The sequence below is a fragment of the Chlorocebus sabaeus genome, chromosome 7 (assembly GCF_047675955.1).
Source record: "Chlorocebus sabaeus isolate Y175 chromosome 7, mChlSab1.0.hap1, whole genome shotgun sequence".
NCBI lineage: Eukaryota > Metazoa > Chordata > Mammalia > Primates > Cercopithecidae > Chlorocebus > Chlorocebus sabaeus.
The window spans coordinates 65,364,967-65,390,882 of NC_132910.1; the positions used below are offsets into that span (position 1 = coordinate 65,364,967).

Below are 25,916 nucleotides of genomic sequence, written 5' to 3' on the forward strand. Positions count from 1 at the left end.
TTAGATAAATGGGATCTAATTAAACTAAAGAGCTTCTGCACAGCAAAAGAAACTACCATCAGAGTGAAGAGGCAACCTACAGAATGGGAGAAAATTTTTTGCAATCTACCCACCTGACTAAGGGATAATATCCAGAATCTACAAAGAACTTAAATAAATTTACAAGAAAAAAAAAAAAAAAAAAAAAACAACCCCATCAAAAACTGGTGAAGGATATGAACAGACACTTCTCAAAAGAAGACATCTGGCTGGGCTCGGTGGCTCATACCTGTAATCCCAGCACTTTGGGAGGCTGAGGCAGGTGGATCACGAGGTCAGGAGATCGAGACCATCCTGGTTAATACTGTGAAAGCCCATCTCTACCAAAAATACAAAAAGTTAGCCAGGCATGGTGGTGGGCGCCTATAGTCCCTGCTACTAGGGAGGCTGAGGCAGGAGAATGGTGTGAACTTGGGAGGCGGAGCTTGCAGTGAGCTGTGATCACGCCACTGCACTCCAGCCTGGGCGACAGAGCAAGACTCCATCTCAAAAAAAAAAAAAAAAAATGAAGACATCTATGCAGCCAACAGACACATGAAAAAATGCTCACCATCACTGGTCATCAGAGAAATGCAAATCAAAACCTCAATGAGATACCATCTCACACCAGTTAGAATGGCAATCATTAAAAGTCAGGAAACAACAGATGCTGGAGAGGATATGGAGAAATAGGAACACTTTTACACTGTTTGTGGGAGTGTAAATTGGTTCAACCATTGTGGAAGACAGTGTGGCAATTCCTCAAGGATCTAGACCTAGAATTACCATTTGACCCAGCAACCCTATTACTGGGCATATACCCAAAGGATTATAAATCATGCTGCCATAAAGACACATGCACACTTATGTTTATTGTGGCATTATTCACAATAGGAAAGACTTGGAACCAACCCAAATGTCCATCAATGATAGATTGGGTTAAGAAAATGTGGCACATATACACCATGGAATACTATGCAGCTATAAAAAATGATGAGTTCATGTCCTTTGCAGGGACATGGATGAAGCTGGAAACCATCATTCTCAGCAAACTATTACAAAGACAGAAAACCAAACACCATATGTTCTCACTTATAGGTGGGAATTGAATAATGAGAACACGTGGGCACAGGGTGGGGAACATCACACACCGGGTCCTGTCATGGAGTTGGGGGCTGGAGGAGGGATAGCATTAGGAGAAATACCTAATGTAAATGATGAGTTGATGGGTGCAGCAAACCAACATGGCATATGTGTACATAGGTAACAAACCTGCACATGGTGCACATGTATCCTAGAACTTAAAGTATAATTAAAAAAAAAAAGAAAGAAAGAAATTCCCCAGCAAAAAAAAAAAAAAAAAAATTCACACACACACACACATACACACACACACACTGGTTGGAATGCTCATGTATGTTTCCAGTGTTTATATAAATATGCAATATATTGAACAATCTAAATTATTTGAGACATACACTAAAGTTTTGATCAATTATAGATACTTTATAGAAGTCAATTTGTCTTTTTTAATGGAGATGATAATTTTGACACAGACATATGTAAACGATGAGAAAAATATCTGACTTTCAAGGTGAGAGTTATATTCGAATTAGTTAAGAAAAATAAAATGTCAGCAAACCGAAGGAAAAGAGGATAGATTTACAATACCTTGTAAAAAACAGGCAAAATAAGATGATGGAAGCTTCAGAATGCTTACATTTTATAAGCACAAAATCTCACAAAAGTGAGATTATCTGAAAATATAGAGTTAATTTGACCAGGTAGAGTTAGGTTTTGAGGAAGTGAATTGTACATTTAGGTTGCCCTGGCAACAGGGGTATCTTCTTATGCTGACATTATAATTGGAAAAACCATTTGAAAATTAAGTAAACTGTAATTAGAGGTGGCCCGATCTCCCTTGGAGGTACAATTGGAAAAGGGTTTGGGGCAGGTTTATGCCATCCACAAAAATGAAGTCATGAGAGAGAACAGTTGAGTTGTGCTTAGAAGAGAGAAATTGGGCCTTATACTCAAGAGTGTCTGAATATGGCACAAATCTTTTGCTTTTTTCCCACTGATTTCAGTTGAAGTTGGGGAAAATAAATAGATTGCATAGATGTATGTTTACATTGTCTCAATTGCTGTATATTAGTTAGAATCACTGCTGGAATGGAACTTTGGACTTGGAAACAGTGGGAACTCATTGTTTTCTGGATGCTTGTGAAAGGCGGCTTTTGACTCAAGGTCTCACAGCAGGCTGTGCTCTGGATGCTTCTCCAGCTCTTATTAGCACGTGGAGACTGGATATATTCCAGGCTTACAATGATTCTACTTCTATTACATTTCTTTCAGTATGAGGAAACACATTGTCTTCAGAGGCCACCACATTCCACCAAAAGCTGCACTTTTGCTAGAAAGTTCTTTCTTATTCTGAGCTGAAATTTACCTCCCAGTAACTTTAATTGATTAGAGTCACCTATAGCAGTTTTAAAAACATTTTAATCTACTCTTGAGCTTTAATGACTTTAAGCAAATGCCTCTTATACAGTAATGCGTTTAACATGGTATGTTTAAATATGTCTGTTAGCAATTGTGCTTTTATTAACTATCATAAATAAGAATAATATATTCCTATTATTAGCAATAATATTCTATCATTACTTGCACTTACGTACTTATCACTTTATATTTTTATAAACACATAAGTACAGCAATTTCCCTGCCTACGAGTCTCTCCAGGCTGGAGAATAAGTGTGAGGTACTGAGAGGAGAGGAGAAGTAAGGTTGAACTCATCATTTGATTGATTTCAGGCTTTTTATTCTTCGTTGCTCTGTTAACCACCTACAGCCAAAGGATGAGGTTAGTCTCAGGTGGTACTCAGATGGGATGCATCAAGCTTGAGGGGATCAGTGACATCTATTTTTAAACATTATGATTTGTGAAAAATCAATTTTGCCTTTTGCTCCCTTGTTTTGATTTAGTCCAATTCTCTCTTTTGTAGAAAACTAAGCCTCTGTACAAATGGCTGGTCTAAGAGCATCACAGCTTTCCTACAAAGTTGTCGTTTTTCTCATCTTAAAAAAACCCCGAAAAATCTGGTCTGACTAGTAAAACATTGGTGTTTTGTTATTGTTGTTTTTCTCTGTAGAGGATATACACCAGCAACGTGAAGCCTCTAGCTACCTATTTTGGTTTCTCTTATATATCAAGATTGCCTGCTTGATCCAGAGAAAGGGAGCAAAATAAATGAAATGAAGTCATGGATGTTTTTATGTAATTGGCATTTTCTCTCTTTTCACACACAATTAGATGGAGTTCATTCTGTAATGCTGGCTTAATCCCTGCTACTAGAGAATTTCAAAGACAACTCATGCTGTGAATGTGAGCTGAGAGCTAGGTGAATGATTAAAATAAGGCAAATTTGACCCTATTGCTATTATTTCTAAGAGCTATAGTAGAATCGTGTCTTGAAGGATACTTCAAAGTTCTCTAAAGAAAAAATAAATAATAATAGGAACACTACTAACAGTACATTTTCTAGGATAAAGGCACGTTAGATCATTTGAGAATAGTTAATTGAAATGACAGACTTTAGAAGTCAGGTTTCAGAAATGTATATTTTGCATGCAAATAGTATAGACAATACTTTTTAGTGTAAGAGAAAAGACAGCAACTACTGGGTAAATTTTCAAGGATTTATTTGGCAGTATTTCATGAGCATGTACAGCATCCAAATAAGCTAATAAAATGCTTCAACTCAGTAAACAGCTGCTTACAAAGGGATTTTAAAGATAAATATCAAAAGAGAAAGATGCTTTAAAGGTTAAATAAATTATGGAGTAAATTAGCATTAATAACAAGTTATAAGGAAATTAGAACATTTTTCACAGTGTTCACTGTTTCATAATGAATTGTTCACAACAAATAAATCTTGATGAAAAGCAAGATTTGTTTATGAATTGTAAAGAAAATGAAATAATTTATAGTAGAAATAATGGTCAAAAGGTGGTTAGAGGGAAAAGGAGAAACACAGTATATTAATAACTTGAAGTTTATTAAAATTTTTACTTTGTTTTTAGTAAGAATGAGTAGGTGAAATTTACAAGTGAAGTTAGATAACAAAATAGCTATTGTTTCTTCAAATTCAGTTATCTTAAGACAATTGAAAGTAATTCAAAATATATGTTACAAAAATTCTCCCATAACACAGTGTTAATTAGGTAATATGAAAAATGCATCAACACCTTAAAATTAATAGAATATGATTTAATAAACTACTTTTTGCTTGAGAAGATTACCGTAGTTTAATAGAAAACAGTGCTGCATCTCTTTATTCACAAGTATTCAAATTAAATTTTATATTAATTTTACTTACAAAAATAATCATGTATATAAAATAAGAAAAATGCAGGCAATCAGAAAATGATATTCACTAATGTAACTCACAATTCACAAAGCACAGCCTTGTATATTATTTTATTGTGCAGGGTAGTAACATGAATTCACTTAAACTGACATCCTGTCAGTATTTGCCTTTTTCCACTAGGAAACATAACAAGATAAATGTTTGAGCTACAAACACATTTTCTTATTTAATAGCCACTAACAGCCATAATTAATTATTGGAAACTGTAATTCAATCAAGTGTGATTATAATTAAACATATACACACAAAGATGATTATGAGTCTTTCTGGCAATAGTAAATAAAGTTATCTATTGTTGAAATATGATCACTATTTTTGACTATCGGTAAAAGTATTAATTTCTGGTCAACAGTCATTTTCACTCTTAGATTAGGCTGGAATATAAGTGGCTATGTGGAAATATGCCTCCTAGTATAAAAGTTTGCCCAAAGATTTTTTTTAAAGATAGGTACACAGACTCTAATTTATTAAATTCCAACATATGAGTTTGGTTAGTTTTTAAAAATATTAAAGAGATTATAATTACAAAGAGGGAGAAGGGAAAATAAAGATGACAAAGAGAAAAGAGCTAGAGAAGGAGGGAGAGAGAGATGAATAGGCAGAGGAAATAGTGGTGGGGTGGACTGGAGCAATGTAGAGAAATACAAGGATAGTCACTACAAAGATAAGAACAATAGAGAAGAATTCAAGGGGAATCATGTTACCTCAGTAGAAGACTCTATAATCAGAAAGCCATAAATATGGGACCCACTATTTTTTAACTTAAATTATTTGATAGGAATTGAGGTTAGACTGTAATATTGGACATGACTCAATTGTGAATTCAATGCATATGCAGATTTTATTGCACTTACCATTCAATATGATTATTCACATCACCTTTGTTTCATAATGTAATTTTAAAAAACTGGATTTGAACTAATAAAAATTATACAATTAATTACATTCAGCTTCAACCTGTTGAAACAAACCTGCTAGCATGACCCCTGGTGGTAGTCATCTATAATACTTATTAGGGCTGGATATTTAGGTCCCAGAAATTTCTGCATGCTGGTTAATATGATTAAAAAAAAAAATAGGATGGGTAAATTAGGCCTTTTTGTTCTGTGTTTCATGTTAATTGAATATTACAGTGTGTAAGACACTTTGCTAGGCATGTATTAGTTTTATTCCTGGATTTGGGCAAATATCTGGGAGTGGAATTGCTATGAGATATATATATATATCTCATATAAATATATATATATATATCGTAGACTCCGGTAGTGGTGAGAAGTATAACAAACACAGGGAAGTACATAAACTCTAGTTATATAGATTAATGAATTTTAGAAAACTGAACATATAACCACAAGCAGTACAGAGACAAAAATATTAGCAGAACCCCAGAAGTCCCTCTTGTGCCCCTTCTAGTAACCCCTCAACACGTCCGCCTCAATGGAATAACATTCCATTATATGAGAATATCACCATTTGTTTACTTATTCTCTTGCTGATGAATAATTAAGGGTGCTTTTCAGTGTTAGGATACTATAAATAGTGCTTCTATGAATTATATCTTTACATGACTTTTGGTGAATAGCTATACACGCATTTCTCCAGGGTATATTCCTAGGAATAAAATTGCTGGGTTATAGGGATATAAATGTTAAACTCTCATTGATACAGTCAAAACGTTTTCTGATGTGGTTATATTAGTTTACACTCTCACCAACACTTCCAGTCAGTTGTTCCACATACTTACCAACACCTGGTACTATCTTTTTCATTTTAACCTTTCTGATACAAATGTACTGGCATAGCATTATGATTTTAATTTACACTTCTCTAATGCCTAATGATTTTGAGCACATTTTCATATATTGACTGTGCATTTGTGTGTCATCTTTTGTGAGGACTCTTTCCATTATTTTCTCTTATTGATTTGTAGGAGTTCATTATATATTCTGGAGACTTTTTGTTGTTATATTTATTGTGAATAATTATTCTAGCTACTGGCTTGCATTTAGCAGCTTTTTTGAGGAAAAATTTACATGTCATACAGTTGCCCATTGTAACTATACAGTTCAGTGATTATTTTTTAGTACATCATGCAGTTGTACAATCATCCCTACGATTCAATTTTAAGGTACCTCCTTCACCCTGAAGTTTCCCTCATACCTGTTTTCTGTCAGTCCCTGCTTCAACTTCCATCTGCAACCACTGATCTATGTCAGAAAGTGAATATTCTCATGTTTCTGCATAGTTAGGACTTTCTGATAAATGTTACTGGCATCTGGGTCAAAGGACAAGCTCGGACGTTGAAGTGTGTTACACAGGGAATTATCTGCTCTTAAAGAGTAATAAAACTTATTTCTGTCAGAACATTTATTTACAGTCCAAAGGACTCTAAAAGACCAGGGAGCAAATGTTTCTCTCTCAGGAACGGAGGAAAGGGAGGGCATTTTATTTATATTTTTATATGTGTGTATATACACACACACACACACACACATATGTGTGTGTGTATATATATATATATATTTCCAGATTCATAATTTTAGGCTTCCGCTCCTATGATGAGACCCTTGTACATGTAGTGCTAATCATGTGGCTTTCCTTGCATCACCTATGGGACACTGCTGCCGTTGCTGTAATGAACAATGATGACTCTGAGTTCCAGAAACTTCATGGTTGCATTCAGGATAACAAGGAATAAATACAGATCATAAAAACTTACCAAGTTTACTGACAAGAATGGGATCCTGTTTGAAACGTGGTTTTCTGAAAGAGATAGAGGATGACCCCCAGGCTAACTAACAGGATTTGAAAGAAGACAGCAAGAGCCAATAGCAGACAGATTGAAAGGATTGGAAGACAACTGTTGGTCGAAGGCTGGGGGTAGGTTGGAACAAGCAGCCCAAATGGTTTTAGGTTTTAGAGAAGGCTTTTAGTTTTTGCCTTCTCCTAGCAAGAGAAGAAAGGGTCCAGGAATTCCCAACGTTGGGCTTTTGGTGGGTGGGTAGAGAATGTTAGAAATCTATGTTGTTCGCTCCTCTATGTAAGAAGAGAAGAAATACCCAAGGTAGGCTTTGGATAGGTTCCAAATAGAAGTTAGAAGTTACCTTATTCACTGCTCTCTCTTCTGGGCAGAAAGAGAAAGCATTAATTAGTTCCCAAAGCTGAAGCGGCTTTGGACATTGCAGCTGCTAAACTGCTTGGACCTGAAGGGAGAGGTCGCTCACTTACTCAGGTGGGAACAATTTGTTGGCTTCCTGATTGCTCACTCCCACTCTGATCTCAGCTCCTTGAAGATTTAGGGGTGGGGCTCAGGTCTTCTCGTCACCAGAAGGCTGAGATAGCTCTACACATTCATCCCTTTATGCTGGGAGAACTTTGGAAGGGAGGAATTCACTTGTTGATACCTCTGTTGTGTTGGACATAGCTATCATGTGCCTAGTTCTGTGGCAGAAACGGATGTGGGACTTGGGTATGGAGAAGGGTGCCAAGAAAGTAAAATGCGGAGTTATGGTTGCATGTGAGTTCGGAAAGAAATAGCCCTAGCACAACCGGGATGCTGAGAAGTGCAGAAGCAAGGGGCCAAATAAAAAGGTAAGGGGAAAAACCTCTCCACCCGCCTCACCTAGTCTCCACTGCCACTGCAGCCGCCATGGCTCCCAGCTGGGAGAGAGCAGGATTCCTCAGAAGCTGTTACCTTAATCTCTGAAACACTACGTTAACTGTTAGGATCTTGAGCAAAACTTGAAGAAAAGAAAAAAAAGTTTAATAAAACACTGTATTGTTTTGTTGCTATTATGTCTGACTGTGTAGTAGAAATAATTGCAGGACTTTTTATGCTTGTAATTCCCCACCTCATAGGTGCTAGAGGGGATTATTTAATCAGGAATAACTAAAAATAGAGAAGTTTTAGTGGGATCTGCCTTGGAGACAGAATAACTCGCTGACTGAGGACTTAACGCTGTTTGCCCAAAGGAAGCCTCTGGAAATTCTGGTGATGATGACATAAAAAATACGATTTCAGATACTAAATTAAATCAAGACTTTTTAAAAACCTTGGTTATAAAAAGTTTTTTTTCCTCACAGTTGTTTAGGATTTAGAAGGTCAGCTGAAGGTAGTCCCTCGTCATCCTCCATGTTCAACCCTGGAGTTGAAGGACTTTAATTCTTAAAGCATTGTTTCTAGAAAGATTAATATGATGGAAGTGATATTAAAAATTATTTTTGGATTTTTATACTGAAAGACAAATTTTACTTTTGTTTGATTGTGCAATAAGATGCTCTCTATTTACAATTATCAGCTGAAGAATTTCTACAAAGAGTGGATGGGTAGACATTTCTAATATGCCTTTGCTATTCTGTTGTTTGTTTTTCAATTATTGGGATTGATTTTACCTGAAATTGCATAAACCAACTGGAAAAAATTTTATAGGATTGCAGTAAATTTGAATATAAGGAAATTTCAAATCATAGATATGAAATTGAAAGTTAAGTAAATACGTTCAAATCTACCTAATCCCCAAAGGCAACATTCAGGTTCTGTGCTTTAAATAATACCATGTTTAACCAATGAATCAACCAAATTCATAGAGATGCTATGACTAGTAAAATATTTAAGAAAAATATATCTTTAAAAAAGCAGAATTTCTGCTTTGCCATATTGGAGAGGTTTGTAATAGAATACCCAAGGATGTGAGGTATATTCCATTTGGCTTTATAATTCTATGAAGACATAGAGGTTTATTTGCTAATTATATTTTTTTCCTTTCATGATTTAGTACAAAAAATTATTGACAATTTAAGCCCTCATCTCTTCTTTCTGGGAACTCATTTAAGCTAATGTATTCTGTAATATTCCAAGTAGCGTTAGAATAATCATGTTCTATCCTGTTATGTAATAAAGATGATAGATAAAATTTGCTCTCAATTTTGTATAATTTTTGCTTTGCTTTTGCTGTAACAGCATGTTCCTATAACTATACAATATTAGAGTTAGTTTTTTATAGTGTTAGAAATTTCTGCATTTCATATCATTGCTGCTAAAGGTATTAAGGATGATTAGTTCTATTTTTCAACAATGAAATCCCTGTACCAGAAATAGAAAGTGGAAACTTAGGCAAATGTGGCTGAACATATGGATAAATGTGATTATCTTATTTATTCACTCAAAAACATTGAGTGCTAAGTATGAGTAGGACACCATTTTATATACTGGCCATGCACATGTAAACAGAACTTATAGAAATCCCTTTTCTTAAAAAGCTTATATTCTAGGGGAATGAAACAGACAATAAGGAAAACTTGTGAGTAAAATCTGAAGCATATTAAATGCTAACGAGAAAGATCAAGCTGGAAAGTGGGGTAGCCATGGTGGGAGGATGGCAGAGATGAGGTGTTTGGTTATTGGGTTCATGGCTGCATCTTCTAGGAGAATGTACACTAAAAAGGCAGGGGCACACCCGAAGGCAAGGACTCTGCCTGATGTCACTTGCCATCACATCCCATGCACACCATTATACGGGGTAATTGACAAATGCTGAATGAATGGGTGGATAAACTCGGTGTAGAGTGAATCCTCCCGTTATCCTGATCGACTCTTTTTTCACACTACTTTATATGGTATATAATGTTATAATTAGTTGTGTTTATTATTTATTGTCTGCTTCACTCAGCTGGAAGATAACCTGCCCAAGGGTAAGAATTTTTATTCATTTCATACACTTATATATCCCAAGATCCTAGAACATTGCCTGAGAGAGTAACATTCAGCATGCATTTGTTGAATGAGTGAATGGATTCTATGAAGTCATTGCATGAGGAAATAAAGTAGCTATTAGTTTACCATAGAGGAATTGTGCTGCTTTTGGCAAGGAAACTTTTTCCTGCCAACATCACACATTCTGCTACTGACAAATTCACAATTTGTATGTTCAAAAATCGTATGAATAAAATGCTTAGGAAGCTGATCCTGATGTGAAATTCATGTGCCTTAGAAAATCAAGAAACACCTGCACATGAAAATACATAGCATTTTTAGTTATATTAGCCTTAACCTGGAAACAACCCAAGTATCCATTAACATGTGAAAGGATAAAAAATGGCATATCTATGTAATAAAATACCGTTCAGTAATATAAAGAAATAATGTGGAGACATGCACACTAATATGGTATATTCTCACAGAGAAATGTTGAAAGTACAAACAAGTATAATTATTCAACTATCAATGACAGTGATACTCTGTGCTTAAAAATTTTAAAAGGGGCCTGGTCAAGAAAACAAAAATATCCATTCAATTTTTAGAAAAATGAAGAAAGAGTATGTAAAAACAGATGAAACAAGTTCTTTAGTTAGACTTGACAGTTGACAGACCTGGGGTAGATGTTTTCACTGGCTAAAAGGTACTACAATTATTTTCGTTGTTGATGTTCTCATTGGAAGAAAATGTTTTTATATCCGTTCTCAACCCAGAAACATAGCCATATTCAAAAATTATTTTCTGGCAAAGCTAATGAAGTTTCTTTCGAAACCCTAAGAAAGATCAGAGGTTTGAAAGAGGTGCAGTTTACACTTGAAAGAACCACAGGCAGCCTAGAAACGCATCTTGAAGATCACAGTTTAGGAAACTAACACCTGAGAATGAATTCCCCATATTAACATGGCATCAGTGATTAGGGCACAAAACTCAAGGACACAGTGTTTTCCTTCCTGTCCATCTTGAAATTCCTAGTGATTTGCCGACAGCATTTTTAGAAACATTTTTGTTCATGACTTATATATGACTATTAGAAAGGATTTCAATTTCTTGAGGGCAAGACACTGAGACTTCTCGTAAACCACATCCTGCCTAGAGCCCTGGGCAGGTGGCAGGTACTCTTTAAAACAGCAATCAACATCCATGAAGCCATTTCCAGTAGAACACTGTGGGCTAAATTATTTTCACTGAGAAGATTATAATCATTTATAGAGAACTTAGAATTACACCACAATAGGTGATACCTACTGGTATTTCATAATCCTAATTTGCCTCTTTGCTTCTTTTTTTGTCTTTCTAGGAACTTCTAGAAGATTCTATTTTTACACTATGTTTCCAATAACAGTATAGTTCCTCAGAATGCTAGTCCTGTGCATTGTGCCACAGAGAACAGTTTTGTGGTGAAATTATGAAATACTGTATAACATTTTCCTTCTGTCAGGGTTACAATGCAAGCTAAGATTTTAAAAATTCTAAGAAACATCTGCATTAAGGTGACTCCTTTGACTTTCTTTAACCCAACATCTCCCAAACTTACTTTCTTCAGAATTCTTTTTTAGTGTAAAGATGTCTATTTTTTAAAAGTGTATAAGATACCATCTATTTTAAGATATGTTATTTATGTGCCACTGGGAAAGGAAAACATGAACAATATGCCTTTATTTTTAAGACTCATTTAAAGGATACTGTCAACAAAAAACAAACTTTAGGAAATACAACTTTACACTATAAAATAAACTGGAGCCATATATTCTAGAAATAAAACATTAAAATTAAAATCCTTTAAATCATCTTATCCAATTTAGTAATTTCAGTACTAGATTACAGATTCTTTTATACATTTTCAGAAATTGTGAGCTGTGATATAAATGTATTATATCAGTCCTTTGAGCTGTGATATAAATGTGTTTAATGGTATGCTGTCATACCACCACACACATTTTCTTATCACAGTTATAACTTCAAAGATTACAATTCTAGCTATCTGTGACGTTTCAAGTGTATACCGCGAGGCTTCAAGGCCTCTGTATTAGGAGAGGGCACTTCGAAGAACACACCAAGGTCTACAGGAACCACACCAATCTATGCTCATTGGTGACCCATGATAAACTTCATTACTGATAATACTCCTTTAATTATCCTCATGACGTTTGCATGTGTGGTTTCCAAACAAGATAACTTACTCCAGGCAGGATCCATATATTCCATTTCTCTGTATCTCCCCACAGTGTCCACTTTGTATAAGAGTAAGGTTATTACTCTTAATGGCAAAAACTGCAACTACTTTTGCACCAACCTAATATAAATGTTATTTATTAATATGGGAACATCTTTCTCCATGTCATAGTCAAGTGGAAGCATCTATCTGTAAAATCATATTACTGTGGTTGTTAGCAAACCATTCCTTCAACTGCCTATTAGTAAAGATCTTTGTTTTTTAGGATGAGTGATACAATTTTATCTAGAAGTTAGATCAGAAAAGCCACAGTAAATTTTCTAGTGCCATAAAATAAATCATTTTAATAATTAAGATACATAAATAGTTTATGATAGAAACAATAAAGTTGTCTCTGCACAAACATTGAATTTCCAAGTAATTTGTAAGGAATATATTCATCTTATTACATTCAAAATCATGGTTGAACAATGATGATTATAATGTTTTCTGAATGATGTTTTTATAGTCTATGAATTCGCACAGTATTACAGTAATTTATAGTATTACAGTGCTCGGTAATTTGAAGAAATGAAATAAAACTCTTCTAATGGTATGCAGGAAATTAAAATAAAATAATTAAAGTCATTTGCATAACTTTTTATGACAACAAAATAGTATTTTTCTGTAAAAATAAATTAGGTTTTTTTATACTGAAATGTTCTTCTATTAAAGTGTTTAGAAAATAGTTACATTCATTGTGGGCAGTATGCTCAAACATTCTTATTTGCCATTCCCTCATGCATGATAAAATGAGGTGCAAGCTGTTCACATGTGAGAAAAACAGCTTTTCACAGGAAAAGAAACATATATATACACACATATATATATATACACACATATATATATATGAAATAGAATTTAGAAACCCAAGTGTCATACGACAGAGATACAAAAATTCACAAAGAAAATATATTCTTCAAGGCCTTTGAGGTGACACATCTTTGACTATAATTTATCAAAGGTAGTTTTAATCATGCTACCCTGTAACTTCCATCAAATTAGCATGCTTGCGGATGGTAGGTTATTGTACTCCTCCTATAATTTAAAGCAGTGTTTGGTCAGTTGACTGAAGCACAGCAGTCGAACTCAGGACTCACCACGTTTTCTAAAGGAGCAAGAGAAACAAACATCTCCACTCTAAGCGTGGTTTGCAAGAGTAGCACCTTTGGCACTGAGCAGAACAGTTTTCGGTGTGGCGGCCAGGTGACAGAAGTCTCTGGAGTGGCACAGCATGAAAACAAGCCTGACGCTTAGGGCAGCGATATTATCGAGTCAAATTTGCTGGTTTACCTAGGAAACAGATGAAAGATAAGAACTGATTAAAGTTTAACCAAACAGGAAATATTTGCGCTTATCCACAAGTAACACCTGAATGGCAAGTTGAACCTGAGACTGTTTTCTGTTGTTTCTTCTTCTTTATTTTGCTTTTCTTTTGCTTTTTCTCAGCCCGATTTTTGTTTGGCTTCTTTTTCTTGGTTTCCTCTTTATACCATGGCCCCCAGACTCCTCCATTGAGCCGAGGGTTACTTCTGGGGTCTTTGGGGGGATACCTGACCGGCACTGCAGTTTTGTTGAACTGTGAGAGCCTCCGTAGGAGCTTCTTCACGATTCCTGGATACCTGTTAGATAGGTCCACCCTCTCATATGGGTCGGCTGTGATGTTGAAAAGCCATACACTTTTGCCAGTTGACAAGGTAATCCGTTCATTGTGCCACCGGTTCGGTCCCAGGTTGCTGAAAGACTGAGGGGGCACCCAGTCGCTGTAGCCAGGATTTCCTGTGAGCAATTTCCAGTGCTGCACTCTGATGGCTGACTGGATTGCAGTGTTCCAGATCCCATAGCCTGCTGCCCAGGAGCCATTTTTTGCCTTGGTGTATATGGGATCAATGTTATGCAAAATATCTACTCGAGGTGAGCGAAGACCCTCACTTATGGTCTCCCAGATATCATAGCCATCTAGTTGAATATCCTCATCAATCTGTCCTTCAGCCAGTGAAATCAGAGTAGGGTACCAGTCAGTGATGTGCACAAGTTCCTTACACACTGTTCCCTTGTTTTTCAGAAGTGGGCTATGCACAAAGCCTACAGCCCGGATCCCTCCTTCCCAATATGTTCCTTTGCTACCTCTGAGAGGCCAGTTACTCCCTCCTGCTGTAGGCTGGCCACCATTATCTGAAGAGTAAATGATGATGCTGTTGTTATAGAAACCATAAGTCTTTAGAGCCAATGTCACGTTGTTGATTGCTTCATCTAAGCAGGAAAGCATGGCAGCATATCTCCTCCTGTTTATGTTGATAATGGATCGGTAGTGTTCAAAATACCTGCCAGGAGCTTGCAGTGGTGAATGAACAGCTTGATAGGCAATATATAAAAATATAGGCTTTGTGGGGTTATGGGAAGCTAAGATTTGCTGTACTCTCTGAGTGTACATCTGTGTGGAGTATATGCCATTGTCATAGTCCCAGGCAGCATTGTCGTTTTCATACAAGTCATAGCCACACATCCCAGGACTGTCACATTTGTAGTGTGTATAGTAATCCCCACTTCCCAAAAGGGAACCAAAAAAGGTATCAAATCCTCTTTTGGTGGGCATGCATTCTTTTCTGTAAAAACCCAAGTGCCATTTTCCGACCATATGCGTTGAATATCCAACCTCCTTCAGTTTCTGAGGTAGGGTGGCATTGTCCAGAGGTAAACAGTTGGGTTGAGTAGGTCTTATGATAGAATGTTGAAGTCCGGTGTGTATCTGATACCTTAAGAAAAGAGAAAAATTTTATCAGGGCAGGATAAAAGAGATATTGTACATAAAACAGTGATCCCTAAATTAAATAATGTTTCTATGGGGATCATTGTGAAATTAGAATTGACCCCAATGATAAATGACCAATTCAGCATTTCTACTCTTTACTCACAACTCTTACTCTAATTAACTTCCTATTTAACATTTGAAATACATTTCAATCTAAACCAGTACTTTTGAAACTAAGTTTTTGCCACTTATCTCAAAGTCTTTTTGAGACGGAATCTTGGTTTTCGCCTAGGGTGGAGTGCAGTGGCGTGATCTTGGCTCACTGCAACCTTCACCTCCCAGGTTCAAGCGATTCTCCTGCCTCAGTCTCCCCAGTAGCTGGGATTACAGGCATGTACCACCACACCCAGGTAACTTTTTTGTGTTTTTAGTAGAGCCGGGGTTTTACCATGTTGGCCAGTCTGGTCTCAAACTCCTGACCTCAGGTGATCTACCTGCCTTGGCCTCCCAAAGTGCTGGGATTACAGGCGCAAAGCCACGGTGCCCAGCCTCAAAGTCTTTTAAAGTTCTTATAATGGAATTAATTTGAATACACTTTAATCTCTTAATTATATGACTGAAAACTGACAAGATAGGAGAAAAGATATATAGAATCAGAGTATTATTATTATTATTATTGCTTTTAACCTAGGAGCCTTCTAAATCATTAGCTCCTAAATAGTTTCCTGAAATCATTTATTTCAAGCTAACTATGAATTACCAAAAATACATGGAAAAATTGTAGAAAAATCTCCTGTTTGATTGTCAAACAATAGTTCATTCTTAATAGCTAATTTGTTAGATCTCTGAAATGAGAAAGAGGTTTTTGACTACACAATACATTATTGTTTAAAAATCATTTTAGAATAAATGTTTTAGCTAGTGCTACAAATTATATTTTTCAAAAAATAACAGGTAATAAGTCCTGATGTATGTTTCCCACAGTGTCTCTTTTTAAAAAATTATAATCACTTACAGTCTAAGAAAGCATAACACTTTCTAATATGTTAAAAATTAAGTGAATGTTAATTTCTTGCATTTTTCTCTTTCCAGTGGTATTTTGCAAAGGGGGTTTTCCAAGATGGGGTTATTATTACACAAGTGTATGAATTTTCACTTGGGCCAAGATATACCAGTTCGTTTCTCACATTTTAAAACTGATTGATTCTATAGTTATAAGCACAAAAACACTTTTAAAATAGAATATATAAAAATGAAAATAAAATTAAGGTTGCAGAAAATTGTCAGGGTAAATATGTAGATATTCTTGGAATCAAATTAAAAAGAAATTGAGGTCAAAAGCGACTTTTTTCACAGTGATTTAACCTGAAAGGCCAACATGTTATACATGCCTTGGATGAATAGTTTGATTTATTTTTAATATTTTAATGATAGCATGATGAAACTATGAGCTTTTTGAAGTGTTAATTGCAACACACACTGATGTTTCTGTGGGTGCTGGAGTGATATCTGATCACTATTGCAAAGCAGCATTCACGTGGACCCTATTTACTCTGCTGATCATTTAGCTGTCAGTTTTGCAATAGTCATGGTCATGGTAATTTAAAATGTAAGAAACTCCCAAAGAAATAGTCATTTCATAAACATCATAAGTACCAAGTTTAGAAGGCATTGTTACTGTTCTTGATCATTTTTTTTTTTTTTTTTTTTCAGACGGAGTCTCACTCTATCGCCCAGGCTGGAGTGCAGTGGCAAGCTCTTGGCTCACGGCAACCTCCGCCTCTCAGGTTCAAATGATTCTCCTGCCTCAGCCACTCGAGTAGCTGGGATTACAGGTGTACACCACCACACCTGGCTAATTTTTGTATTTTTAGTAGAGATACTGTTTCACTATGTTGGCCAGGCTGGTTTCGAACTTCTGACCTCAGGTGATCCACCTGCCCCGGCCTCCCAAAGTACTGCCACTGCGCCTGGCCTGTTCTTGATAATTTTTGGTCCAGTCCAGGATCCAAAACATTCACTTGTGAAAAAACTAATTTTAGACACAAGTGGATGTTTTCTAAAATTAGAAAAGACTAATTTTTCACACAAGTACATGATAAATTAGTAAATACCCATTAATGGAAACTTGGAGGAAATTAAAAAGGAAGACATCTATATGGGTAAAATTTTTGGGAATCATTTATGGGGATGAGTTATTAACAAAATAATTATGTTATGCAGAAAATGGATTTGACTGGGATGGCTATTCATCAAATGGTAAACCAATTAAGCATTTCTAATTAAATTGGTCATTGTCTCACCTATTGACAAAGGCAACAGGAAAAGAGGCTTATGAAAAACATAAAATACAGGAAACGTTTGCAGAAAATAAAAGAGATGGCAAGAAGAGGTTTGCTGCTTTCAGAAAATGGTGTAGCATTCGCAGATAAATAGGAGTTCAGAACTATTAATCAACTATGAGTTTTCTGTCTTCTGTAGAAAGTAGAATGGTTTTAAATTGGAAAATGTGGAACCAGCAACATAAAAGTTTGACAGCAGCTTATAACAGGGAAGAGGTTTTCAGGGCAGCTCCTGTTTCAATGAGTTCCAGCCTCTATGGTGGAATAGGAGGAAGTTTCACGTAATTTGGGGTGTGAGTTAAGGGTGTAGGTTTTGGAATCAAACAGACCTGGGTTTGAATTTGCTCCACTGCTTATTATCTTTGTGGTTTTGGGAAGTACTTAATCCCTCTGATCCTCAGTTTCCTCATCTGTAAAATAGGGATAATAATACATATTGGGTTGCTGCAAGCATTGGAAGGGAGCAGAGTCTAGTAAGGAGGGTACATTTCATCAGTGATAGCTTTAACAATTATCCCAGAGTGCTGAATTGGGTGTCACTAACATTTGCATAACGTTTTTTTAATTTATAGATGTTTATTCATATGCATTATTGCATTTAAGTTTCATTACAACAGTGAGAAGTCAGATTACTTAAGTTCATTTTATAGATGGGAAAATAGAGATGTAGAGAAGTTGTGGTTTTCTCCCCAACACCCTCAACCTGCCCCACCCAGTTGTGAAACTGATTCTTGATCAGCAGTGTCAAAGTCCGATGTTCTCTCTGTTTTTGTTAAGAGTTAATATCAGTACTTTTTGAAAAATCAAGGAGTGGAGGAAAGATGCCAGGAGTCTTGAGAAGCAAATCTGTTCTAACTTTCCAATTAAAGAAAGGAAGGATTTGTAAACTGGATAGTGAGACTTATGTTGATCCCAGAAAAACTTGAGAATGATTTTTTTTTAAAGTACATGATTTGTGAGCACTTCAAAAATAACAAATGAGACAAAGTCAAAAAAGAATAGTCCTGCCAAGTTAGCTTCATTGTCTTTTTAAAAAAAGATCAGCATTAGGTAAATAGCTTAGGAATGAGTTAGCATTTGAAAGGGCTACCCATTGTTCTTTTTTAAAATAAAATAATGAAAAATCAACTGTATGTTAGCACTTTAGTTGGAGATAAGAATGATAATCTTACACTTTAATGAAAGTTAATGTAATATGAATTTTTTTTTACTGATATGCTCTTCTCTGGCCTCCACAACTCTGTGGAGTAGGTAGGAGTGTTTCATTTAACTGAAAAAAAGAAAAGAAAGAAAAACAACTCAGAAAATAAGTCCTCACAGCACTACTCAAAATAGCAAGACTTGAAATCAACCTAAATCCCCATAAATAGGAGATTGGATAAAGAAAATATGGTACATATAACCCACAGAATACTATGCAGCCATAACAAAGAACAAAATCATGTCCTTTGCAGTAACATGGATGTAGCTGGAGGCCATTATCCTAAGTGAATTAACCCAGGAACATAAAGCTAAATACCACATGTTCTCACTTGTAAGTGAGTGCTAAACTTTGATTGCACATGAACACAAAAAAGGGAACAAAAGACACCAGGACTCACTTGACGATGGAGGGTAGGAGACAGGTGAGGATTGGAAAACTACCCATTGCGTACTATGCTTACTACCTGGGTGATGAAATAATCTGTACACCAAACCTCCGTGACATGCAATTTACCCATGTAACAAAACTGCACATGAACCCCTAGAACCTAAAATAAAAACTGTAAGGAATTAAAAGAACGAGACTAAAGAGACATGACAATTAAATGCAATATGTGGTTTTGAATTGGAATAGTTTCCATAAAGAACATATTTAGAGAACTGGCAAAACTTAAATGGGGTCTTGGGATTAAAATGGAATAACAATGTTTTCTGATTTTGATGGTTTTGTGGCTAACATAGGAGAATACTCTTGTTTGTAGGAAATACTAAAGTATTGAAGGTGATAGGACATCATGTTGGCTCTTAACTCTCAATTCAGGAAAAATGCTATTTGTGCTGTACTTGCAATTTTTCTATAAGATTGTCTCAAAATTTAAAACAAGTTGTAAGAAAATCTAACAGGGATAAATAAAAGATATTTTATTTAAAAATCAATTTTTTACATGTTAGCTGTATAAGACTATATCAATGGATCTGAGAATTAAATATATCAGACTACAAATTTAATAAAAAGCAAAAGAGAAAAATGAGAGCTATAATTGCAATTAAATTTACATTATAGAAAGGCAGTGTGTAAATTCTGATGAGTAATAATCCCATTATGTTAATTAGAACACATCTGAAAAATAGTATTCGATATTTAAGCATGTACCCCAATATATGTACATTTACTTATTTATAAATTACACTCAAGCATATTGTATTAATTTAGGAACATTATAAAACTTACACAGAATATAAATTAAAAGGGATGAGATAAAAATAAATGTAAGTAGAATTTCTTATATTTCTTTTTGCATCCTAATGAATCATCTTGCATTACCCTTTGGTGTATGTACTCCAATTTGGAGACCACTGGTATAGAAAGTAGATTTTAGAAATATGAGAGTTGAAACACAGATGGTTTAGAGAAGAATTTTTCTAAACAATTCTTCTAAACAATTAGAAGATTTGTTTAGATTTGTTTAGATTTGTCTAGATCAAAGATGATGGTGGCTTGGACTACCATCTAGTGGTAGTAAAAATGGAAAGAGGTGGATGGATGAAATGTATATTTGGATTTAGAACTGATAGGACTAAATCAGTGAGAGAAGGATAGAAGGAGTGGAAAAGAAAAGAATTAGGAATGATTTCTAGATTTGTTTTTATAACTTGGAGAGAGGTAGATAGTTCAACTCCTCTCTGTTTTATTTCAAAGTATAGAATTAGGACTAATGGTCAATATTATAAAGAGGCTGATTTCAACTCAATGTGAAAAATAACATTCTAAAAAAGAAAATAAACAAAAAAAATTGTAAACAGGCTAGATAAGCATTTGCCAAGGATTCTGTAAAAGAGATTCCTGAATTAGAAATGAAGTCCTAGATGACCTCTGATATGGTTTGGCTGTGCCGCCACCCAAATCTCATTTGAACTGTAGTTCCCATAATCCCCACATGTCGTGAGAGGGACGTGGTGAGAGGTAATTGAATCATGGCGGCAGATTTCCTCATGCTATTATCGTGATAGTGCGTAACTTCTCAGGAGATCCTATGGTTTCATAAGGAGCTTCCCCCTTCGCTTGGCTCTCATTTCTGTCTCCTACCGCCATGTGAAGAAGGGTATGTTTGCTTTCCCTTCTGCCATGTTTGTAAGTTTCCTCAGGCCTCCTCAGCGTTGTGAAACTGTGAGTCAATTAAACATCTTTTCTTTATAAATTACCCAGCCTCAGGTATATCCTTATAGCAGCATGAGAACAGAGTACTACACCTCTAAGTTTCTTTCTAACTATAAGAATCCATGAGTCAAAGACTATTGCTCAATGTGTCAATAAAGGGTCTCCATTTAACATCAGAACAGCTTCACAATACCAAGTTTATAATATAATTTACAGATATTTCATAGGGAAGATTCCACAAATATCAATGATATATTTAACATTTATTTGTATAAGATGAAATTAGTTTAAAAATAGAATTTTTATATAATACATTTCAAATGCTTGCATTACCTTTGTTAAAAAATAATATAATTTTGAAATTTAGTAGATTTTTTTACAGTCTGTCTACCTTGTGAAGAAAATTCCATATGAATAATAGTAAACCTAGAGTTGTTGCCAAATCTGTTAAAAGGAATCGCCATCATTCTAACTTTACTGCCAACTTAAAAGAAAAATGCTAAGTAGGCATTTCAGCTTGGCATTAGAATATGTGAAGGCTTATAATTTTTTATATTAATTTGTATTACTGGGTGCTGGATACTATAGTCTATGAATTCTCCTTTGACTGAAAATATTGTCTAAGGTAATGCTATTGTTTTAACCTAATTACATATTTAATGTACTCTTGTAAGTGGGATAAAATATGAATACTAATAGTTTTATGCAGACTTTAAAGTCCAGAATGGTTAGCAAGTAAAAAATAGGCCAATAGTGGAGTAGAAATTCGTATTTTGAAGGGAAGGAAATAAGTGCAAGAGACTGTACTTTACAAATCAAATATCACTCAGATATTTATGTAGGAAGAATATAACTAATTTTCCGTATTCTGAAAGGTGTTTGCTTATGATTGCCTTCCAAAAGACTCTCTTGTCTATAAATACATTCTATTTATGGGCCTTAATTTTATCTTTCAGTTAATTATATCATCTGGAAAGGGGTGTAAGAGGGGCAGGCTGTGGCAGCAAATCTATGCCTAGTTGTTTAATCTCATGAATGAGTGAATTAATTGCTTGTTTAACACTCCTTCTATACTGTGCTAGCTTTGGGGATTATAACAGGTGAATAGGATGGTCTCTGCTCTCAAGGAACTCAGTGTAATTGGAACAGACAAACCATTAGGGCATTATTATGATAGGACTAAGTGTTACAGTAGAGAACCACAGCATTTTATGGGTGCTCATAGTAGAGTCAGGAAACCTCTCAGAAGAGGCCATGTTTCATTTGAGTTTTAGTGCATTCAGGAATATTTGGGTGAGTGTGGAATGAAAGCAGGTAGTGCGAGCAGCTGAAACAACTTGGACAAAAGAGCATTCACAAGGGAAGGGAAATCTGATAAGATTTTTGCAGGAGGAGCCATCCAGGTGAAGAGTTGAAGGGAAGACAAAGAAAGTGTTTCAGTAAGTGTAGAATGTTTGAATGCAAAAAGTGAGAGAGAATTTGGCTCTCTGTAGATCAACAATTTATAATATTAGAATATAAAGGTAGAGATTCAGAAATCTTGATGGGAGACTACTCTATAGAGGTAAGTAGGTGTTCAATGACAGGGTGCTGTATTAGAGGATAGAGCTGTACTAAGGTTTTCTTACTTAATGTGAAGGTCACAGGAAGTCACAGAATACTTCTGAAATGAGAATGACACAATTGAAGCTTTGCTTTGGAAAAATCAACTCTGGTTGTAGTGTGAAGAATGGATTGGAGTGGAACAAGACCTAGGCAGGAAGATATGCCCTGATCTAAGAGATAAAGGGTGACATCCAAGACTGAGAGTCATTACAGTGAGGATACAGTAAAGGGAAGATTAGATATTATAAAGAGAGACATTTGATAGGGTTACAGACTATATATGGGAAGTGTGGGAGAAGGAAATGTTAAAGATGAGTCCAAACTGTCTGGTCTGGGTGGCTGGGTGAAAGGAAATCTTTGCATTGAGTTAAGAAATCCAGAAAAAAGGGACAGGAATAATAGGAAGACAATGATTCCTGCCCTGCATTTAGCTAGAGGCACCTGTCAGATACCCACTTGGAGATGTATAGGATAAAGTAAAATAAATAATTGATGAATACATTTTAGCTGCTCCTGCCACACACATGCACAAAAGGGTAACTATGTGAGATGATGAATGTGTTAATTTGCTTCGCCATGGTAACTAATTTAGTAGTTATGGATAGCCCATTATATCATACTGTATACATTAAATATACACAATAAAATTTATTTAAAAGAAAATAGTGGTATGCTACCCAAATTAGGCACCATAATGTTTTTCACCTGCATTAAAGTTAAGATGATATGTATTTCTTAATGAAAAATAGTGGAAAGCAATGTTACAATAAAAATGCAGTTAATTTAATTATGAAATAGAGATCTGAGACTCATTAACTTTTAGGCGGTAGGTGAATTCATGGGAACTCATGTCATCATCTAAAGACAAAATGCAGAAGGCCATACATGGAGCCCAGGCGATACCATCATTTAGAAGAAAAGCAAGGAGCAGCATTAAAAGAGTCTGAGGTAAATCAGCTACCCTGTGAGCTAGAGCAGTGGAGAAGAGTTTTAGAGTCAACTGCATCACTTACTATAGAGAAGCCAGGGAAAGTGAGAATTGCACAGCATCAACTGGATTTGGCAATAAGCATGCAGACCTTATAAGCTGTTCTCTAGTAGAATGGTGTGGGAAGAAACCAGATTGTAGTGGATTGAGACATGAATGGAAAGTGAAAACGTATAGATGGTAAGCATACACTATTTCAAGATACGTAGATGAAAAAATAAAAGAATATGGTGGGATGATAAGTGCTGATGTAGAAAAGTGTTTATGATGTATTATTAAGTAAAAGACCATCTGGCTATGGCAGAATATCTATTGTATTATTACATTTTTACAATAAAAAATGTATAGGTTCCATGAGGGCAGGAAGTTTGTTCACTGGTATATCCATATCACCTGAAACAATACATGGCTCATAACAACACATCAATTGTTGAATGAATAAATGAGAATGTGTATGTGTGTGTTCATAAAGAGATAAAGATGAAGAAAAATGTAAACATATATAGCAAACTGTTGAACATGATTATTTCTGGGAACATAATAATTGTGGGAGGAGAGAAGCTTTCAACTTGTTATGTCAATTTATAAATAAATAAAATTTAGATGATTAGGTTTCAAAAACAATAGCTTATTATACTCAGACTAATTGTATCAAGGCAACTAATTAATTTGAAATAAAAAAGATTAAATCTAAATGCCAAATGAATGGATACACTCACTCATCTCCTGTTCTGCCTAGCAGGGACATCTGCTCAGGAGATTACCTTTGGTCTAGACAAAAGGGGATGGAATGAGCTAAATAAATTCTGTAATTACCCCTGAAATCCAGAAAAAATGTCTCCTTTCACTACACAAGCAGATGAGGAAACTTGTCAAGTAACTTTTAAAATTTCTGCCTTTGGATAATCTTTCCTGGTCTCTGCTATTTGTCCTTGCAATTGCCTTACTCATCCATTGTCGGTGAACCTTCAGGACACCAAAGCTTTTTCTACATTGATTACAATTTTCTTGGTCTCTTTGGAAACATAGCTACAAATAACACGCTATGTGATTGTTTTCTGGAAATAGTTTTCATCCAAAAATAAGTTTCTTTCCTACTAGATGGTCTTTTCTTTGACTCTTATTATCTCATGTTCTTTTCTCTTTTTCGGAATTATTTATTTGAAGACCCATGCTTCAAAAATTAAGATTTAATATATAAGTTACAGACTACCAAATACCTATTGACATGAATATTCACTTATGTAATTAATGAATGTCTCATTTATAAAATTACTTACAGAATAAAATTTAAGAGTGAACTCCAGGGGTACATTTTAAAATTATCTAATTTACAGAGACTGTTTCAAGGATACATACACTCCATAAAGCAAGTGGACCCACACTGTCAAAATAATATTTATATTTTTCTTGCTATTTTCAATATGTTCACAGAATAATATAAAATTAATTTTTAAAGAAATATACTAGTTTTTATCTCCTGTATTGTAAGCAGAAATTGCACTTAGATGAACAGACTGGGGAGTAACTTAAATACGAAACTATTCCTCATACTACTAACTTTGCCCTATAGACAGAATGTGTTAAGGAAGATATCCTTAAGAAATATTATAGTAATATTAGTTAGAATCCTCAATGTAAGGTATAGATTGCTTAAAGAGAATTTAAAATCCTTTCATTTCTAAATTTTTATTTATTTAGTTTTTGAGATGGAGTCTTGCTCTCTTGCCTAGGCTGGAGTGCAGTGGCGTGGTCTCAGCTCACTGCAACCTCCACCTCCCAGGTTCAAGCTATTCTCCTGCCTCCGCCTCCCGAGTAGCGAGGACTACAGGTGCCCACCACCATACCTGGCTAATTTTTGTATTTTTGGTAGAGATGGGGTTTCACCATGTTGGCCAGGCTGGTCTCGAACTCCTGACCTCGTAATCCACCAGCCTTAGCCTCCTAAAGTGCTGGGACTACAGGCGTGAGCCACCGCACCCGGCCTAAAACCTTTTAAATATTTTGAAAATATGATCTCTCACTCTGCTTTATATGAATTGGTCCATTAATATTTAGTTATTCTCATACGGGCAGGACTACCATATTTAAGAAGTTTAACATTTTCTTTGTGCCTTTGACTTTGAAGAAAGAAACATTATCAAAATTTTCGTATTTATGTTCAACAGGTGGCTTTTCCAGAAAACAGCCCAGCAAAAAAGTGATAATGTTCTTCCATTCTTGAGGAGAATTGCTTTCTTTTAGCCACGGTTAGGAAATATCTGGCAAATAACTGAGTGTCTTTGCACCTGCAGTTAGCCACACATAGATGAAAGTATTTAATGTCAAACTCATGGACATATCAGTGTCTTAGTTGCAAGCCATGTGACAACAAACTGAAATTCAGCATAACTTAGTAGAGAAAATGGGGTAGTCTCCAGAAAAAAAATCACAAATTTATTAAGTACCCACAC

The 25,916-nt window shown here is 35.3% G+C and overlaps 1 protein-coding gene and 1 long non-coding RNA gene across 4 annotated transcripts in view; one reads left to right on the forward strand and one right to left on the reverse strand.

The window, feature by feature from the left end:
• Window positions 1-25,916, forward strand: part of LOC103236146 (uncharacterized) — a 189,237-nt gene that overhangs the window by 28,422 nt on the left and 134,899 nt on the right. The gene's annotated exons all lie outside the window — the stretch shown is intronic.
• Window positions 12,693-25,916, reverse strand: part of ARSJ (arylsulfatase family member J) — a 76,828-nt gene continuing 63,604 nt past the window's right edge. For 2 of the 3 annotated variants that reach the window (XM_007999638.3, XM_007999637.3), the window contains exon 3: window positions 12,693-15,171. In XM_007999638.3, coding sequence (XP_007997829.1) covers window positions 13,770-15,171 — 1,402 coding nt within the window. In that variant the 3' untranslated portion in view covers window positions 12,693-13,769. The remainder of the gene's footprint in view (window positions 15,172-25,916) is intronic. The other variant, XM_007999639.3, reaches the window with a different exon arrangement.